The sequence below is a fragment of the Zootoca vivipara genome, chromosome 9 (genome assembly GCF_963506605.1).
Source record: "Zootoca vivipara chromosome 9, rZooViv1.1, whole genome shotgun sequence".
Taxonomy (NCBI): Eukaryota; Metazoa; Chordata; class Lepidosauria; order Squamata; family Lacertidae; genus Zootoca; species Zootoca vivipara.
Window position 1 is genome coordinate 50,603,427 of NC_083284.1, and position 17,703 is coordinate 50,621,129.

The 17,703-nt window shown below is 39.2% G+C and overlaps 1 protein-coding gene across 4 annotated transcripts in view; it reads left to right on the top strand.

Annotated features, from left to right (window-relative positions):
• LOC118083382 (teneurin-3) overlaps positions 1–17,703 on the top strand; it is a 271,449-nt gene that overhangs the window by 47,834 nt on the left and 205,912 nt on the right. The window contains exon 1 of one of the 4 annotated variants that reach the window (XM_060278719.1): positions 12,890–13,042. The exons of 1 other annotated variant lie outside the window; for it this stretch is intronic. In XM_060278719.1, coding sequence (XP_060134702.1) covers positions 12,910–13,042 — 133 coding nt within the window. In that variant the 5' untranslated portion in view covers positions 12,890–12,909. Of the gene's footprint in view, positions 1–12,889; positions 13,043–17,703 lie in introns of those variants that run through there. 2 more of the 4 variants (XM_060278718.1, XM_060278720.1) reach the window with 2 other exon arrangements.

Below are 17,703 nucleotides of genomic sequence, written 5' to 3' on the forward strand. Positions count from 1 at the left end.
ACAAGCCTTCTGCCTATCAACTTTCCCCTTTTATAATAAAAAAACTTAATGGAAGATGTTCGTAAGTGCTCATTCCATTCTGATGTGAATATTCAGAAAGCTGTGAAGCTGCAAGTGGCAGCGTTTAATACCGTGTCTCATAATGCCTGAATAATTTTCCAGAGAATGATCTCTGCAGCTGCTGTGAGCATATATATTTGTTTATTTTCCACCTTGGTCCTTCTGGAATGCTGACATAGCTAATCTGCCATGCACATAGGAGAGAATGGTTTCATATTCATAGCTCTCTGCCATTCTTTCGAACAAACAGAATCGGAAGCCAATGTATGTCACTGTAATCCCAGAGAGTTTATTTGAACTGACTCTTCCGAGCCTCTTTCTTGAGTGAAGAATCTGAAGTGTCTTCATGAGGAATTTGGAAAAAGAGAGGTAGAAGCTGTCCTTTGTGTTTTTTAATGGATGCTTGTGAGAGAAAAGGGGATGGCATAGGCTGTCGGGGGGGAGTTATAGAATGCATTTTGTGATCTTCCCCTGGTAGTACTCCTCATTATGTTAAACAGTGTAGCTCTTAAACCCTCTGTAGTTTTCATTTTATGTGCATTGGCCTTCATTTGCTGAAATGCTTCAAGTTCACAGCACTAAAGTCATTTTGAAAACAGGATGTAATTACAAAGGTTTCTTATGCTTACCCACAGCTTTTTGGGACCAATGTAATTATCATTACATGGGGATACTGTAAATTGAATATCCCTTCCCTAATTACATTAAACTCAAGGGTTAGCTGCTTAAGCATCCAAATAAGAAAAGTTCACCCTTTGCTATAAATAGTAGAATTGTTCTGTTAGTTAAGTTGACCTTTAAAGCTCAGCGTTTACATGATATTGTCAGGTGTACATTATAAAGATAGCTTGTAATGAGATCTGTAATGAGTAACCCAGTTATAATGGCCTTTTCTAAAAGTTCATTTATTCAGCATTTTCTAACGGCATGATGAAATTAAAGTTTGAATCTGTGCATGTCAGGCCCTTTTTAAGGGACCAGTCCAGTCACACTGTTCTTAGTTTCGTGCTGTCCTGCCAACAGCTGGAATTAGTTTAACAATCCTGCCACAGCACAGAATCGACAAAAGTTACTATACATGTGATTAGTTAGTCCTGCATGTAAAGAAGAGTATTGAAAGGTTTAGTTTGTTGGATCCCATAGTGTTTTCTGTTCTACTTTCTCCTCCTGTGTGAATATATTCTAGTCTAGCTACATTTTGTAAAAAATAAAGTTGGAGAGTGTGAATAGATGGAAGTGAATTCTCATAACCATAGCTGCCAAGTTTTCCCTTTTCTCGCGAGGAAGCCTATTCAGCATAATGGAAAATCCCTGAAAAAAGGGATAACTTGGCAGCTATGCTCATAACTTTGGTGGTTGTGTCTGTAGGTGTGTCCTAATCTATTTGTAGTTGTAACTGTATTTGCAGTTGTATTAGTTATATGTTTTGTTGCTGGAGAAAAAAGTTCTACTAAGTATTGATACTTGATGGATTTCTGCTTGTTTGCAAATTAAAAATATTAATGTTCCACATAGCTATTTAGTTCGTTTTTCTACTGTGGCTTCAATAAAATACCAGTACACTATTGGACCCCCCCCCCCGGACACTTTACTGAATTCCCTTTATAAGCAATCACTTGAAAATTATAACCTGCGTATGTTGAACAAATTGGGAAATATGCATTAGAAAGGAATTTTCCTACTGTACATAAACTATAATTTTGACGAAACAAAACAAACACCAAAGTAACTATTACTAAACAGCATAGCTCAAAGCTTGAATTGCAGTAACCTAATGATTTAAACATTTTATCTTTTTAGTCTTGTGCTACACTTTCTTGTACAATCACGCTTTCCTGATTTGAATAGTAAATTATTTTTCTTGAATGTGTTTGTTAATTTTAAAATTAAACAGACTTTTGATCTAAGTCACTTGTATTTTCAACTAAATAGCAATATGTTAAAAGTGCGTTATTTGACTTGTACAATAATATAAGGATTGGAATATACAAGAAAAAGGAACACATCCCATTCGGCTATGAAATATAGGATTATGTTTTCTATTATCAGACATTATGCAACCTAGGGTAGGGGTGGAGAACCAGGCTGCAGTTTTATGTGACTGACTGAATTCATTCAAAGCATTTTTGCAGAAATATATGTGAGGCTAGACTGTGCCACTAACCAAGTAAGTAAACTTTTCAATTGTGAGGAGAACAAAGAACTTACACCAAGAAGACAAATGAGACAGACGGCTTCTCTGAAACTACAGCGGAATGCAGAGAGCCCTTTTCACCTGTTGATTCTTGGCTCAACTACAGTCCAGATATGTAGCCACCAAAAGTTATTTACCATCTGTTGGCTTGTCACTTCTCTGGGAAACTTTGGAAATGTGATCTCCCATTTCTAAACAGATTTACTTGGTGCAACAATATATCTAAGTGGAACTTTCACACAAGAGTACTTCACAGTCATACTACCCTTCCCTCTCCTCTGCTGTATCTGTTTGATGCCGGTAGACAAGGATGGCCTGTCATTCAGTCAGAGGGAGGCAGCTGCCTCAAGTGTTGGATGTGCGGAGCTGCAACAAGGTGTTTGTAGACAGCTGTGTGTACTATGTGGTCAGCCTTGCACCGCCTACGGTGGAAGACACTGCCCCATTACCAGTGTTGAATATAGATTCAGCTGCCAGTATGGTTAGCATCTGTATGTGCGGAGTAGTGCAGTATTGTCCACCTCAGACAGTAAAACTTTTCAAAAAGTTGAAGTCAGCTGAAGTCTAGTGGAACAGCAGCTTTGGTTACAAGCCCTGGCCTGGAAGGGGCCTTGTCTCATGACTGTTATGATTTTCTGTTGTAGGTCTATTTCTGGCCCTTCTGCAATTAGCCTAGCATATAGTTTATACATTCTGTGAAATATGTGTGCTACACTTCTGTTTCAAAATGAATTGGTAGCCACTATACACAACATAAATTCTATTGCTGAAATGAATAGAAGCTTTGCTGGGATAGTTTGTACTTTAATGTGTGGAAGTCCTGTTGCAGAATAGGGAAGTATGTAAAAAGTAATTAATGTCAGCTGTGCTGTGTTTCATTGTGTAATGCAGTGAGGTACACACAGGTCTACTATTGGAATGCTGGTTACCTGAAATTTCAGTTATCCGAACAAAAGAATTATACCCAAACCTCACTGCACGAATAACTAAATGCAAAATAACTAAATGCAAGAAAGGAAGTGTGGGTGCACACGAAAGCTCATCCCAAAATAAAAACTTAGTTGGTCTTTAAGGTGCTACTGAAGGATTTTTTTAAAATTTCGTTTCAACTCAGACCAACACGGCTACCTACCTGCAACTTGCACGAATAACTGATTCTGATATCTGAACAGCGAGAGTTTGCCCACTTCCTTATTTGTTTGTGTTTCGCTGGTTGTTGGTAGCCATTCTGAGAGGAAACCATGAAGGGAGGGAGATCGGACCAATCAGGTAGCAGGAGAGATCAGATAGGGAATAGTTTTTCCTTTTATTTGTCTTTTGCTGGTTGGCTGCAGCAGTTTGGGCTGCAAACTGGGGGGCGGGGAGGTTGGAGATAAGAGAAATCACAGATTAGAATGTTCCCATAGGAAATAATGGAAATAATCAACTCATTATGCAAATCTTGCCAATACCAGAAACTCATTGTATGCTGCATAAAGATAGCTGGGAAAAGGGGAAATTTGCTGGGAGTTAGTGGAGGAAAGGAAGGTCTCCCTTTTCAGAGGAAGTGTTAAAGTAAATTAGAAAGTGAGATGATGATTGTTGTAAAAAAGCAAACCAAAACTGTTACTGAAGGAAGAAATGAATGCAAAAAGAGAGTTGAAAGAAACTGGCAGTTTGGGGAAAGATGAATAGGGGACAGTTGAGTGGGGAAAGAGAATAGAAGAAGAAATTACAGGAAATGGGTAATAAGATGTATATGGGATTGGCAATAGGAATATAGATATTTTTAAAAGTATTTCCTGGTTAGAGCCTGTGGATCAGCAAATCCTGTTTGAACTGGGAAGGATTCACAAAACTTTCAGATCAAATGTCTGAACTTAGCTTGAGGAAAGCAGAGTTCCTTCTTGATGCAAGGAAAACACACAGGAAAGAACTTAGCAATTTCCAAAAATTGACATCAGTAGAAAGTGATGTCAGTAATTGTGACATGATTATGCCAAACTCTGCCTCCACCTGCCATCATTTTGAGACTGGGTCTGGTTTTGTGACTAGTGGGCCTCAGAAATCTTTCAGGCATTTGAAAGTAGACCCTGGAAATAAGAACCTATATGATCCCATTGCAATTATGCCAGCACCCCTTATGCTTATGCATTCATTTAGACTATGGTTGATCATATCCCATATCCCAGGATTCCTGTAAGTACTCACACAGTCAGTCATTTCCATTTTCTTCAGAAGCAGACAGAAGGAAAGAAAACTGTCATTTACCTTTAATATTGCTAAATCCACTGTGATTTTTGCGTGTGTGTGGAAAGGACATTTTTAAATAATGGTAATACCCACATTTCCCCAGCACATAGAACTGCTCTTCTGGGTGTTTATTAGCCCTTCCATCCCACTAAGAAACCCTAGTTTATATATAAATGTTTGTATAAAGACCCACAAATAATGGCAATAGCAAATGTTGGACAGTAGTAGACATGCCATAGTGATATTTGAGGAGGCAGGGCTGCTCACCTTTTGGTCATTTGGGGGGGATATATTTTTATTTATTTTCAAGAATTGTATCTAGGTACAGAGTAATAAAAATGCCTTCAGCAGTGCAGATATTTGCCATGTTTGAGTCCAGCGCCGAGGGCCTTCTGGCAGTTTCCTCATTGAGAGAAGCCAAGGGAACCAGGCGGAGGGCCTTCTCAGTGGTGGCACCCGTCCTGTGGAACGCCCTCCCACCAGATGTCAAAGAGAAAAACAACTGCCAGACACTTAGAAGACATCTGAAGGCAGCCCTATTTAGGGAAGCTTTTAATGTTTAGTAGATTATTGTATTTTAATAGATTAAAATACTGCTTGGCAGGGGGTTGGACTGGATGGCCCTTGTGGTCTCTTCCAACTCTATGATTCTATGTATTTTAATATTGTAAGCCGCCCAGAGTGACTGGGGAAAGCCAGCCAGATGGGCGGGTTATAAATAAATTATTATTATTATTATTATTATTATTATTATTATTATTATTATTATTATTATTAAAGGTTGATGAATGCAATACATCAAGTAACAACAGAACAAATATGGTAACTATTTAACCCACCCACCCCAATTATTATTTTTCTTAACAATTCACACACACTGCATCGTCCAGAATAGCACTCAAGCAAAACTCTTGTTACAAGTGGGAGACAAAGAAGATAATTTTGCTGGCATTATTAAAAATGACAATTTATTGGTCAATAGCAGCTTTTTTTTCCTGATCTATTCCACTTTATTTGTACACTCTTTCATCTTGCTTGTTCTAAGCTTTCTTATGAACCACATCTTAAGCTAAACATTTCATTGATTTTTCCCCTAGAATTTTGCAGGCTTAAAGGGTTTCTGTTGCCCTGCTTCAACTATTTAGATTAAAAGCAGTTGCTGCTGAATTTGCACAGCGTTCAGGTGGGATTGTGTTTTCATGCTCCTTCAAACAGATGGATAACCTCTGTCTGTTGATAGATTTGGATGGCCTAGTTGTCATTTCTTTCATTCCTGAGCATATGCTGAAGTACTTGGAAGCTGTTTTGTGAAAGCGTTAGTTACACATAGGCTTGTGTAAACAATAATTTCCTCTGTACTAGGAATTGTTTCCCCACTCTTGTTGGCTAAAATTGTTTGTGGTCTACATGTTCATCTGTGTTCTTCGTTTTCGTTTAGATCAGAATTATAAGGCATAACTGGTTTGTTTGTATTACACAAATTGGTCGCTTTTGTGATTTTTAAAAAGACTTCTATTCTAGTCTTTCTTTTATTTTTTTGGTAATACTTGTTCCAAGGAACATTCATTACAACATCTTTTTTCATAACACATAACATTTTGAAATAATGAAATGTGGCAGATTCTTTCCAAGCCTGAGCTAAGGCCAAAATTATTTTTATGATAACCTGCTTAGCCTTTTCTACAAGCAAGTTTATTTATTTATTTCTCCCTGCTCCTTTGCCCCCACATTAAACTGGTTTTGTAATCCAACTATCTCTAAAAATTCATGAATTCTTTCAAAAATGGATTATTACGGTACATTGAAAACCTACCTATCCCAAGTAGGTCTGTGTAAGATTGCAATCTGGGTTGTGCAAATTATGTAATTTAGGCTTCCTCTAGCAATAGAATGTGTGAACTGTGCATTTTGTATTCCAAGGGGAAACTAGGATCCATACTTTCAAGCTGAAAAATATTCAGCATCTGCTATTTGATGCTACTTTTCATAGTGGTGTCTGAATTGAGCTGTTATTTCCTGAGTATCTGACCCTGAAGCCTCCAGTCCATTTTTACACTGCTGTGTTGTCTTAGCCAAGTCAGTGGTGTCCTAACTTTGGGTGGTAATATTAGGGTCTTTTATTTAAGCTTTCCAGCTACTTGCCTGTGGTGTTACATTTGTTCTATGGGCAAGAACATTTTCTCCACATGGGCCTAGCTCATAGGTTCTTTTCCAGCAGAGAAATAAATTACAGACTCCATATAATGAGAACATAAATGTCCAATAAATGTCATTTTAGTTGTGAGAGCACTATTATGTGGGGCAACATTTAAGAATTTTTCTGTATTTTTTCTAATTCTCTAAGAATGTTCTAGCTGATACATGATCTGTATTTACTGTTCCTCTTTCCTTCTGTCCTCTCCTTAGCCCTCACTATGGCAGGGCAGTTTCCCTCTGCTGCTCTCTCCTGTGTTCTAAAACTCTTTGGTCTTCTCACTTTGTGTCTCTCTCGTCTTTCTTCACATCCTTCCTTTGCCGCTCTGCTACCTCTCTTCTCTCCCTTTGTCCCCCCCCCCCAACACACACACATCTGTGCAACCAGAGCTGGGCTTTCCTGCACACAGGCTTTTTAGTTGCTGCATGTCGTGCTCTGTGTCTTGCCAATGTAGATTATCTCCACACAGCTCCACTTCAAGTCCTGACACCTTTGTGTCTTGCCAGACTGGCTGAAAAGCTCCATGGAGACTAACTACCCCCACTGGGGTCCTCTCACATTCTTAGGGCTTGTCCAAATTTGGGCATTGTTGTTGTTGGCATCCATCTGGCCCTAAAGGCAATGGAGTATGCTTCCAGGGACAAAGTCAAACCACATAGTGACATCTCCAGGAAGCAAGCCTGGGCAGTGTATGTGGAGTTTACTCCTTGGTCTTTTCTTCTCTCAAAGATATCCTCCTGCCCCTCACTTGCCTCTACAGCAGGCATCCTCAGACTCAGCCCTCCAGATGTTTTGGGACTACAACTCACATCATCCCTAGCTAACAGGACCAGTGGTCAGCGATGATGGAAATTTTAGTCCCAAAACAGTTGGAGGGCCAAGTTTGGGGTTGCCTGCTCTACAGCAACTGCAGAAACTTCCTTCTTGATCATTGAACCCACTATTATTCTCGTCTGCTGAATCCACCAGAGCCTGTCATTGCACGCAAGGGAAGTTTGAAACCCATTTGAGAATTATTTAGCTGTTACTCCAGTTTCCCCCACTCAAATTAGACTCAAGAAGTCCACACCCAGAAGTACTTGCATATGCGGAGTAACTTTAGTTTTCCCCATTGATATCAGTAGGTGTTCATGGTATTGTTCTTGTGTTTTCCCCACCTTCTAATCTGTTGATTCTATTATTCCAATTAAGTACCAATAGGGCATGCATGCATATAGTTGTATGCAGGCCCACACAGAGCTTGTCTGAGGCCCAGCACTGGAGTCTTGTTAGGATAAAATAAATCTGATTTCAGTGTGACCTAAGCAATGCACTAGATTGAAGCCTCTGTGTAGACACAGGTCACTTGTTTCACTGTTCCAAAAGGGAGTGTGTATACAACTAAAAAGACATTTGGGAAAGCTAAGCATGATCAGATGTTCATATTTAGGAGAGTTAGACTTTAAAGGACCATTGTGATTTTCTGTTAAGAGAGCACCTTCTAAAACTCAGTCTACCTGCTTCAGCTTTAATCAGGAGCAGCTGTGCATAATTAGGCATGGAAGCTTTAAAAAGAGTTGGCTCCCTTCAGAATGGAAACAGTCAAGGGGTCCCTGCCCAGATTCCAGGACTGGGAGCTTTTCTAAAGATGCAAGAGCTGTCTCCTTTATACTGCTTCATTGCTTAAAGGCAGTTTAGCTTCACAAAAGAACTTTGACTGTGGATTTCGCTGGCTTCTGCACCAAGAAAACAATATTTTATAAATCTCAACCCCCTGAGACATTCCCTTATGTTTAACTTGAGATTCATGCCGAGTTCTGTCTGACTATACAGACTTTGGCTTTGACACAGAGCAATGTGTTACGCTTGCTAGCTTTTCAAAAAGTACCCAGCAAGAGTGGTATGCCAGATTAGTCTAACTGAATGTATGCTAGTTAGAGCTCAGATCGTCACACACAAAATTACTTGCTAAAGTTGGATGAAAGCCATACTTTATTGTAAATTGCTTAACTTGACCTCCTTTAATGATGTACTAGCTAGGTAGTGGCTGTTGCCATAATAGCTACAAGAAGATTTTTATTTTTAAAAAAACTCTTTGTGGGGAATTCGTACACAGACTTCCTTTAATTGCACAGTTTGAGCTGTCTCCTACTGTTGAATAATTTTACTAGGAATTTCACACCACTAAAACTAGTTTTTCCATGAACTTAACTGAGCTGCTCTTCAGTGGAGGATGGATGGTGGCTAACAGATTGAGGTTGAATCCTGACAAGACAGAAGTAGTATTTTGGGGGGGACGGGAGGTGGGCAGGTGTGGAGGACTCCCTGGTCCTGAATGGGGTAACTGTGCCCATGAAGGACCAGGTGCGCAGCATGGGAGTTATTTTGGACTCACGGCTGTCCATGGAGGCACAGGTCAATTCTGTGTCCAGGGCAGCTGTTTACCAGCTCCATCTGGTACGCAGGCTGAGATGAGGTACCTGCCTGTGGACTGTCTCATCAGAGTGATGCTCTAGTTATCTCTCACTTGGACTACTTCAATGCGCTCTATGTAGGGCTACCTTTGAAGGTAACCCGGAAACTACAACTAATCCAGAATGCGGCAGCTAGACTGGTGACTGGGAGCGGCTGCCGAGACCACATAACACCAGGCTTGAAAGACCTACATTGGCTCCCAGTACGTTTCCAATCACAATTCAAAGTGTTGATGCTGACCTTTAAAGCCCTAAACGGCCTTGGCCCAGTATACCTAAAGGAGCGTCTCCACCCCCATCGTTCAGCCCAGACACTGAGATCCAGCGCTGAGGGGCTTCTGGTGGTTCCCTCACTGTGAGAAGTGAGGTTGCAGGGAACTAGGCAGAGGGACTTCTCGGTTGTGGCGCCTGCCCTGTGGAACGCCCTCCCATCAGATGTCAAGGAAATAAACAACTACCAGACTTTTAGAAGACATCTGAAGGCAGCCCTGTTTAGGGAAGTTTTTAATGTTTGACCAATTATTATTTATACCCAGCCAGATGGGCAGGGTATAAATAATAAATTATTTTTATTATTATATTCAGTGGCAGCCTGTGTCCAGTGGTACTGGTAGGCCAGAGGGAAGAGGTGACTTGTTTCCAAAGCCAACTAATTCTGGTTTTGTTCTTTCCTCCTCCTGTGCAGTGACACTAAGAACTCTTAACTACTGCAGCACACTTCCCTAGTACTTGACATTTGCCAGCTCTTCTTAGGCAGAGAGCAAGGCCCAGAGCCAGAGCAGCCTGAGGGGCTAAAATCCATTCACCAAGCTTGACAGCCTTTCTTTCTCCCCCAACATCTCATTTTCTTCCTACTGCTTCATCATGCGCAAAGACTAAAGCGCCCCTTAAAACCTCTCATATCTTTAAGTCTCCTATGCCTCTAACTCTTTATAGGGAACAAAATAAAAAAATCCTTCCAGTAGCACCTCAGACACCAACTAGGTTTGCCATTGGTATGATCTTTTGTGTGCATGAAGAAGTGTGCATTCACACGAAAGCTCATACCAATGACAAACGTAGTTGGTCTCTAAGGTGCTACTGGAAGGATTTTTTATTTTATTTTTTGTTTCGACTACATCAGACCAACATGGCTACCTACCTGTAACTAGAACTCTTTACAGGGAAGAATTGCCTGCTAAGGAGAGCGCCAATAGCCAGTGCCAACCTCTGGACTGGTGGTAAGTAAAGAGTCTGGCAGGAAGGAAATGGGCAGGCTGGGGGTAGCCTGAACCTGGTGAGAGAGTGCCCCTTTCAGTCTAATAAGCCAGCATCTGCGGCTACTTTGGGTAGATGCTTTGAAGATTGTGGCCTTTATGACATCTCTAAGCAAAATGTTCTTGTTCTTTTCAAAAGGGAGTAGACATCTGGTGGCCACATAGAAATATCGGGCAATTTCAGTTCACATTCTGAGCATATATGCTGCGATAACAACAGAGGCATGTTCTGCTTCCAGACATGCAGTAGAATCAAGGAAGCCAAGGAAGAGGATGAATAAGCTGCAAAATATAAACAATGAGGTGAAGGGCGGGTTCTGTTGCGATGGCAAACTGAGTCTAGGAAAGAAGCAGAAAGCGAACTGTGCTGGAAGCTTTTGATAATGCAGCAGCAGCAGCAGCAAAGGCTTTGTGTGGGAATTCCGTGGGGCAGGGGAGCATAATAGAGCATAGAAAAATTATTGGGGGAGTGTTTTGGAGAGAGATGTGACAATGGTAGAACCTCAGCTCCTGTTTTATGAACTTCAGCTGCTTCTGCTCTGTAAGAATTACTATTAAGTTCAAATTAACACCTAAGTACCGTAATCACCCTTTTTGTTTATAAATGACACCTTTGAATTCTCCATTTAAGGGAATATATCATTTCTTCTCAGATTTGTATCTTGAGGTATAGCTGACAGTTCATTAGAATTCAGAGGTGTCTGGAACTCAAAAGCATACTTCTTGATGCAAGGGTAAATGGGTCATCATCCACTATAATGTTGTTGTTTTTTAAAAAAGTTTTGTGTGGTGTTTTTTTAAAAAAGATGTTGCATAACAATTGCTTTTAAAGAAGGAGCATTGTAACTTTAAAAAAACAACAACACTAATGTGTCATGACTATGGAAAGATCTATTACTATCTTAAGTAGTACAAATTTGTTAAGCATATTTCCCAGAGGGAGAACTTCACACTAAGTACAGTGGTGCCCAGTATTAAAACTGAAGATAACAAGGCCTGTGCAGTTACAAATAATAGTGCTTTGTGTGCGCTCTGCTACAGCACTTTTCAGTAATGCTATTTGCATGTAGAGTTTTAATTAAGAGATAACTGTCACCACAGGTTGACTGCAGAAGGCTCTAGTATCCAGCAGAGAGATAAATGCCAGTGCCAAGTTATGCAGGTTGGATAGCATACAGGGGGTCTATAATATAAAATGGATTCATAATTAAAAGTCACTTATTGCATAGCCATTGTGTTATATAGAGAAGAGAATGCCTGAAATCTGGCCATTCTATGGTATAATATATTACCTATCCATTTCCCCCCCGGCTTGCATATGATCCTGTTTTAACATAAAATGTTTTATGAACTTTTTGAAGTGTAACTTTATAGTTTGCATATACACACATACTTAGATTTACGTCTGTCATGTCCTAAGGCTAAGACTATATGGTAGATGGCCATTGTTCCATTTTATAAGATAGGATATAGAATACAAGAGTGACACATCCAAAATCTTCTAATGGACATGATCAAACATACATCTTTCCATACATCTGCAAGGAGGACATGGAAGCTTTCATTTCCACTTCTGGTTAACCGTGATTTGTCATGCCGTCTGGACTTACAAACTGTGGCTGACGTTGCTCTAGTTAGTATAAAACACATCTTTAAACTGTGGTTTGTCTAGTTGGCTTATTTGAACTAGCCATAGTTAATGTTAACCATAGTTCCAGATAACATGTCAATCTGGGTGACTTAAAACAGAAGCCTCCAAACTCCTTGTAGCCACAGAGGGGGGGAGGAGACAAGGAAGCATGTGATCTCAAGGTTTGCTACGGTTCATTCATGTCACACTAAACCATGCTTTGATAAGTAATACATTTGAATATGTGATCAATGAGTCCATGTGTAAGGTGGGATTTCAACTTGGGTCAGTGTATACTTATCAATTGTTATCTATGTAATGAAATCTGAAAATTTATTCGTGCATGTTAGCAACATGGAATTTTGTGAAAATAGATCTCTAGGTTTCTTAAATCTAGGCAAGTCTCTTCATGCCTAAAGGGGGAAATAGGTGCAGAACCTATGCAGGAGATAAGAGTCTGAGCAAAAAAATTGTCAAATATATAGGGTTTTTTATTTTTTTCTGCTATTCAAAAATTATTATATTGGAAAGAAAAAGTATTCTATTACTAGTATTAAATCCATATTCACTTCCTGTCATTTCCTGTCTTGCAATTTAGTTGTAAAACATACTGATGTTTGTCCTGTACAAGTTTACAGATTCATAAGTCCTCTGTTCTGTTCTACAGACACAATAAAGAAGAAATAGATTAAAGCAAGTGGGCTATGCAAAAACTTAGTCTCTGCAACCAGAGCAGAACCATTGAGTCAAAGTTTACAGTCATAAATGTTTTAAAACTCTAAATTAATATTAAAATAAAGTGAAGCTGAATAATTAGATTACCCGGTTCTGCTATTATATACAACTAGGTTCTAAAAACAAAGTTGTTCAGGAAAACAAGCATATATATAATGTCAATACCAAAAGCTATCCATAGTACTAGTGCTATCCAGCCAGTTCAGGACTCTGACACTGATGAGGACTATACTGCCAGCTCTTATCTAGTACAGACCGGTCCTGTTTCAGTTTTTGCCTCAGGTCATGGTAAGATCAGCACATCTTGTCCATAGTTTAAATGCACTTTTTATTTTATTTTTCATCCTGTTTCTTCATTCTAATGAATATTAGCCAAGTTTGAGTGCATATGTGAAAGCACAAGTAGATTTACTTTGTAGAAACCAAGCAAAAATAAGAAGACAGAATCACTTTTTGTTATTTATTTACTTACATATTTAATGAAAAAGTCCTAATTTAATTGAGATGTAGTAGCGTTTACATTATATAGGAAACATTGATTCTTAATTGTACAGAATTGCAGTCAATACCTGCCTAGCATTGTAGATGTTTCTTTTCCAGTTGTATGCCATTTAGCTCAGCTTTGCTGTAAAAATATACTCTAGTTGCCTGTATCAAAATGACTTGGTAAGCTCACAGATAATCCGTAATGTTTGAACACAACCAGCACTAGCCAAATACATTTTGCTGACAGAGAAGCACCCTCTTTCCTGTATCATTTACAAAAGCCCAGTGCTGCCAGTGGGACAGCATCCTCCATGGTAAAAAGTAAAGGACCCCTGGACAGTTAAGTCCAGTCAAAGGCAACTATGGGGTGCAGCCCTCATCTCACTTTAGGCCAAGGGAGCCAGCATTTGTCCACAGACAGCTTTCTGGGTCATGTGGCCAGCATTACTAAACCGCTTCTGGCACAACGGAACACCATGACAGAAGCCAAAGCGCACAGAAATGCTGTTTACCTTCCCACCATAGCGGTACCTACCGTATTTTTTGCTCCATAAGATGCACTTTTTTCCTCCTAAAAAGTAAGAGGAAATGTCTGTGCGTCTTATGGAGCGAGTGCATGGTCCTTGGAGCTGAAATATTTTTTTTTTTTTTTTTTTAGAAAGAGCCAAAGGCTAAGGGGGGAAAGAGAGTGTTGAAAGGAACCCACTCAGCAGCTGATTGCAAGAGATTGGGGAGGGAGATAAGAGAGCTAGCTCCCTTCCCACCCACCCGGCCCCTTGCCTAAGCCTCAATTGTTGTCTGCAGAGGGATACATGTGACTGGCTGATTAGATTATCAGTCTGGAAACTGTAGAAATTGGTCCCTTTCCTTTCCTATAGAAGCTTCAGAACTGTGAGTTGAACCCCATAAAACAGGATTTTTCCCCTTTGCAAGGAAACTCAACAACTTTGAGCTTATCCAAAAAATGGAGCTTTCCCCCTTTGCAAAAAAGATGCACAACTGTGAGCTGACACACACACACACACACACACCGAAATGGGGTTTTTCCCATTTGCAAAAAAAGCTGCACAACTTTGAGCTGATCCCCTTTGCAAAAGACGCTTCCTCAAATATTTAATTGGGGGGGGGGCAAAGGCACCTAGGCCTCTAGGAGTTGGCTGCTATGCCTAGGACAATTCCAGAAAGCAAAATATTTTTTAATTGTTTTCCTCCTCCAAAAACTATGGCCAGGTGCATCCTATGGAGCAAAAAATACAGTATTTATCTACTTACCCTGACTGGTATGCTTTTGAGCTGCTAGGTTGGCAGGAGCTGGAACAGAGCAGCAGGAGCTCACCCTGTCGAGCGGATTCGAACTGCCGACCTTCCGATCAGCAAGCCCAAGAGGCTCAGTGGTTTAGGCCACAGCACCACCCACATACCTATCCTCCTTGAACACATGAAGGCAACAGGGTTAGCTCAGAGTGGCAGGGTAAGCTGCCTGGCATACACCGCTGACCTCCAATACCTTGTCAGTACTTCCCAGCCCAGTAGATGCCTCCTGACACAGCTGCTTCACTGTGCAAATATATAAATTATTTATGTAGCCCACCTTCTAGGACCAGATATGTAACACATTTTTTTGCTATTGAATTATGCATTTATTTGCTTGTCAGTAGTTAAATGTTGGGAATTATGAGGGTTTGTGTTTTAAAAATAATAACAACAATGTAGTTATTGCCAGGTAATGAGATAGGTAGGCCTCATTGATATGTTTAGGGACATTTCAGGAAAAGTAAAGCACAGAGAAGGACAAACAGGGATTGTGATTGGTAGGCAGCTGATAATTCCCAGGTCCTATTTGTGCTAAGGAGCACATTGTACAAGTTGACCTTTGCAGAGTGTGAGTTTGGGCATTTTTCAAGTGTGAAAAGTGTGTGTGTGCAATATTAGTGACAGAATCACATCCTTTTTGATATCTTGAAATTTACATAACTACCCAACTAAAACTCAGTTAATATTCAGATAGGAAATTAACTTCAAAGTAACATTTTATATATATTCTCATTTCTAATGACAGCAACAATCATCTCCTCCCTGCTGCCATTGGCAGGGCTAAGAATTGATTCAGGTAGGATATGATATTTTTGTGGGACAGCAGTGTATGTTCTGGCATGATGTACTCCACACTAGTGACTCCACACTAGAGTTTCAAATAGAGGTGTGGCAATAGTGAGTTTAAGCACCCACATTTCCATATTTATTATTGGTGTAAGCTTTTAAGCAGCTAGTTTGAAGTAGGCCCTAGGTATCCTATTATACCGTGTCATGAGAAAATGTTCCCAACATACAAAAAAGGAGAACCCTATTGGGGAAATGATGACGGTGCCCCTCCTGTCCCCAAGTTCATTATGTTATCAAGGTTCCTGATCATGAGGCAACTTCTAAGCACGTTAAGATGAATATACTTAGATGCCCCTTTCGGATATTAGTGGGAGGCATGTGAAATTTGGATGGTGCAGTGGGTGCCCCTAACTTGCAGGAAGCATTGGACTGGCATGTACAGTCTTGGCTCTGTATTCAGCCTTAAGGCTGAATGTCTCAACAGGGCTAAGGTTTCCATGTCATGTGGCTATCAAGCAGACTCTTACAATGGTATGTAAAAATGGGAATCATGGTATAGAAAGCAGCCATTTTTCCTTATTCTGTTCATATGTCTCTACCCAGAATTTCAGACACATAAATGGTTGCATATTTTATTGCACTTCATCATTTCTATGCTTTTCTTGTTGTTGTTTTATTGTTTTAATGCATAAGGATAGTAAACAGAAACAAAAATCTCAAAGTATACAAATGAAATTATTTGTAATTCAAAATGTAATATGTAGCCACAAAGCCATTTCTAAGTGTTTTTAACAGTTTTAAAATGTTTTAAATATGTTTTCATTTTATCTTTAAATTGCATTTTTATTACAGATATATTTGCTGCCCCAGGTTCCTTTAAGAGGAAGAGGGGATATATATATATATATATATATATATATATATATATATATATATATATATATATATATAAAATCAATTTAAAAGTATTCAATAAAATATTTAAAACAACTAACCATGAAGATGAAGGGGTTGATACACGGAAATCTTTGAAAGGCTGGATATATATTGCACATATTGGCTAAAAATGGACAGGGAAGAAACAGAACATCTAGAGTGGAAGATATATCCCTGTGCATTGCATATAATTTATTTGTGAACAATAAAATTTAGGAAGAGAAAATGTAGGCTGGATAGTAAGAAAACTTTTCTGCCAGTGGATTATATTACAGTGCAAGTGTGTCTCCTGAGGGAAATGAAAAAAAGTGCTACCACTTCCTAAGTTTTTTAAACAAGAAGAAAAAAATCCTGATCAGTGCATCATTGCAAAAGGTGGCCTGGTTTCTCTAGTATAAGGGCACCTATATTTTATTACTGCAACATTAGTTGACAAATGTGTAAATAGGTATATATCATTTTAGTGAACAATCTGCTCATAACATGACAGTGAGCCATTTATGTGTGGTGTTCTGTCAGTGATCTAATCTTTGTTTAAATTTGTATTTTTGTTACCACCCCTGAAATGACGTTTACGTACATTTTTTTGTTATCACACAATATTTGACTCCAATAACATTAGCATGTTTTGAACTTGGAGCGTACCAGCAAAGTTGAGTAATCCAGCTGCCTTATAAGACAAAGTGCTGTGCTAGGCAAGGCAAATATATGTTTACCTATCAAACAACAGTAATAAGTACAAATTTAGCATGCATCAGCAACCGGCAGTAATACATGTAGTGGCAAACTGGACAATCTGGGCAGGTTTATAAGATCATTTTATACAGCAGTATGTACTCTCTTCATTTATTATAAATAAAGAATATAAAATATACCATATACTAGACAAAATAACATTTAGACTGTAGTCCTAAGCACAGTTGTTTTAATGACGGTTCAGTTGTGAATAATGGCACTTACTTTCAAGAAAATACATTTATAATGGGAATAACGGGCATCTTGGTAAAACTGTTTATACACTACAAAGATGTTTATTCAAACACAATAATTTGAAGGGAAAAAAACCCCTCAGTAAATATGAAGCAAGCTTGTTCATGTACATTTTGCAAAAATGCATGTTGTATTCATCTAAGCCCACTGATTTGTTATGATTCATACACAGCACTAGCACAGGAATGCTTGAAGCATTTCTCAGTAGCTAGCCATAAAGGCATTTAATCTCCCCTCATACAAAACCAGACAATAAAGAAGGAGGTCAATATCTTTTATGTACAGTTCAACTAATTTCTCTGTTCAACATGCTTGAGGAAAATGGAGTGGCTTTTAAAAGTCAACAAATGTTCCTGTGTGCCAGCCAAATTATTTTTGATCTCATTCTGATCTTTGATTTGATGAATCTAGCATATATATATATATATATATAT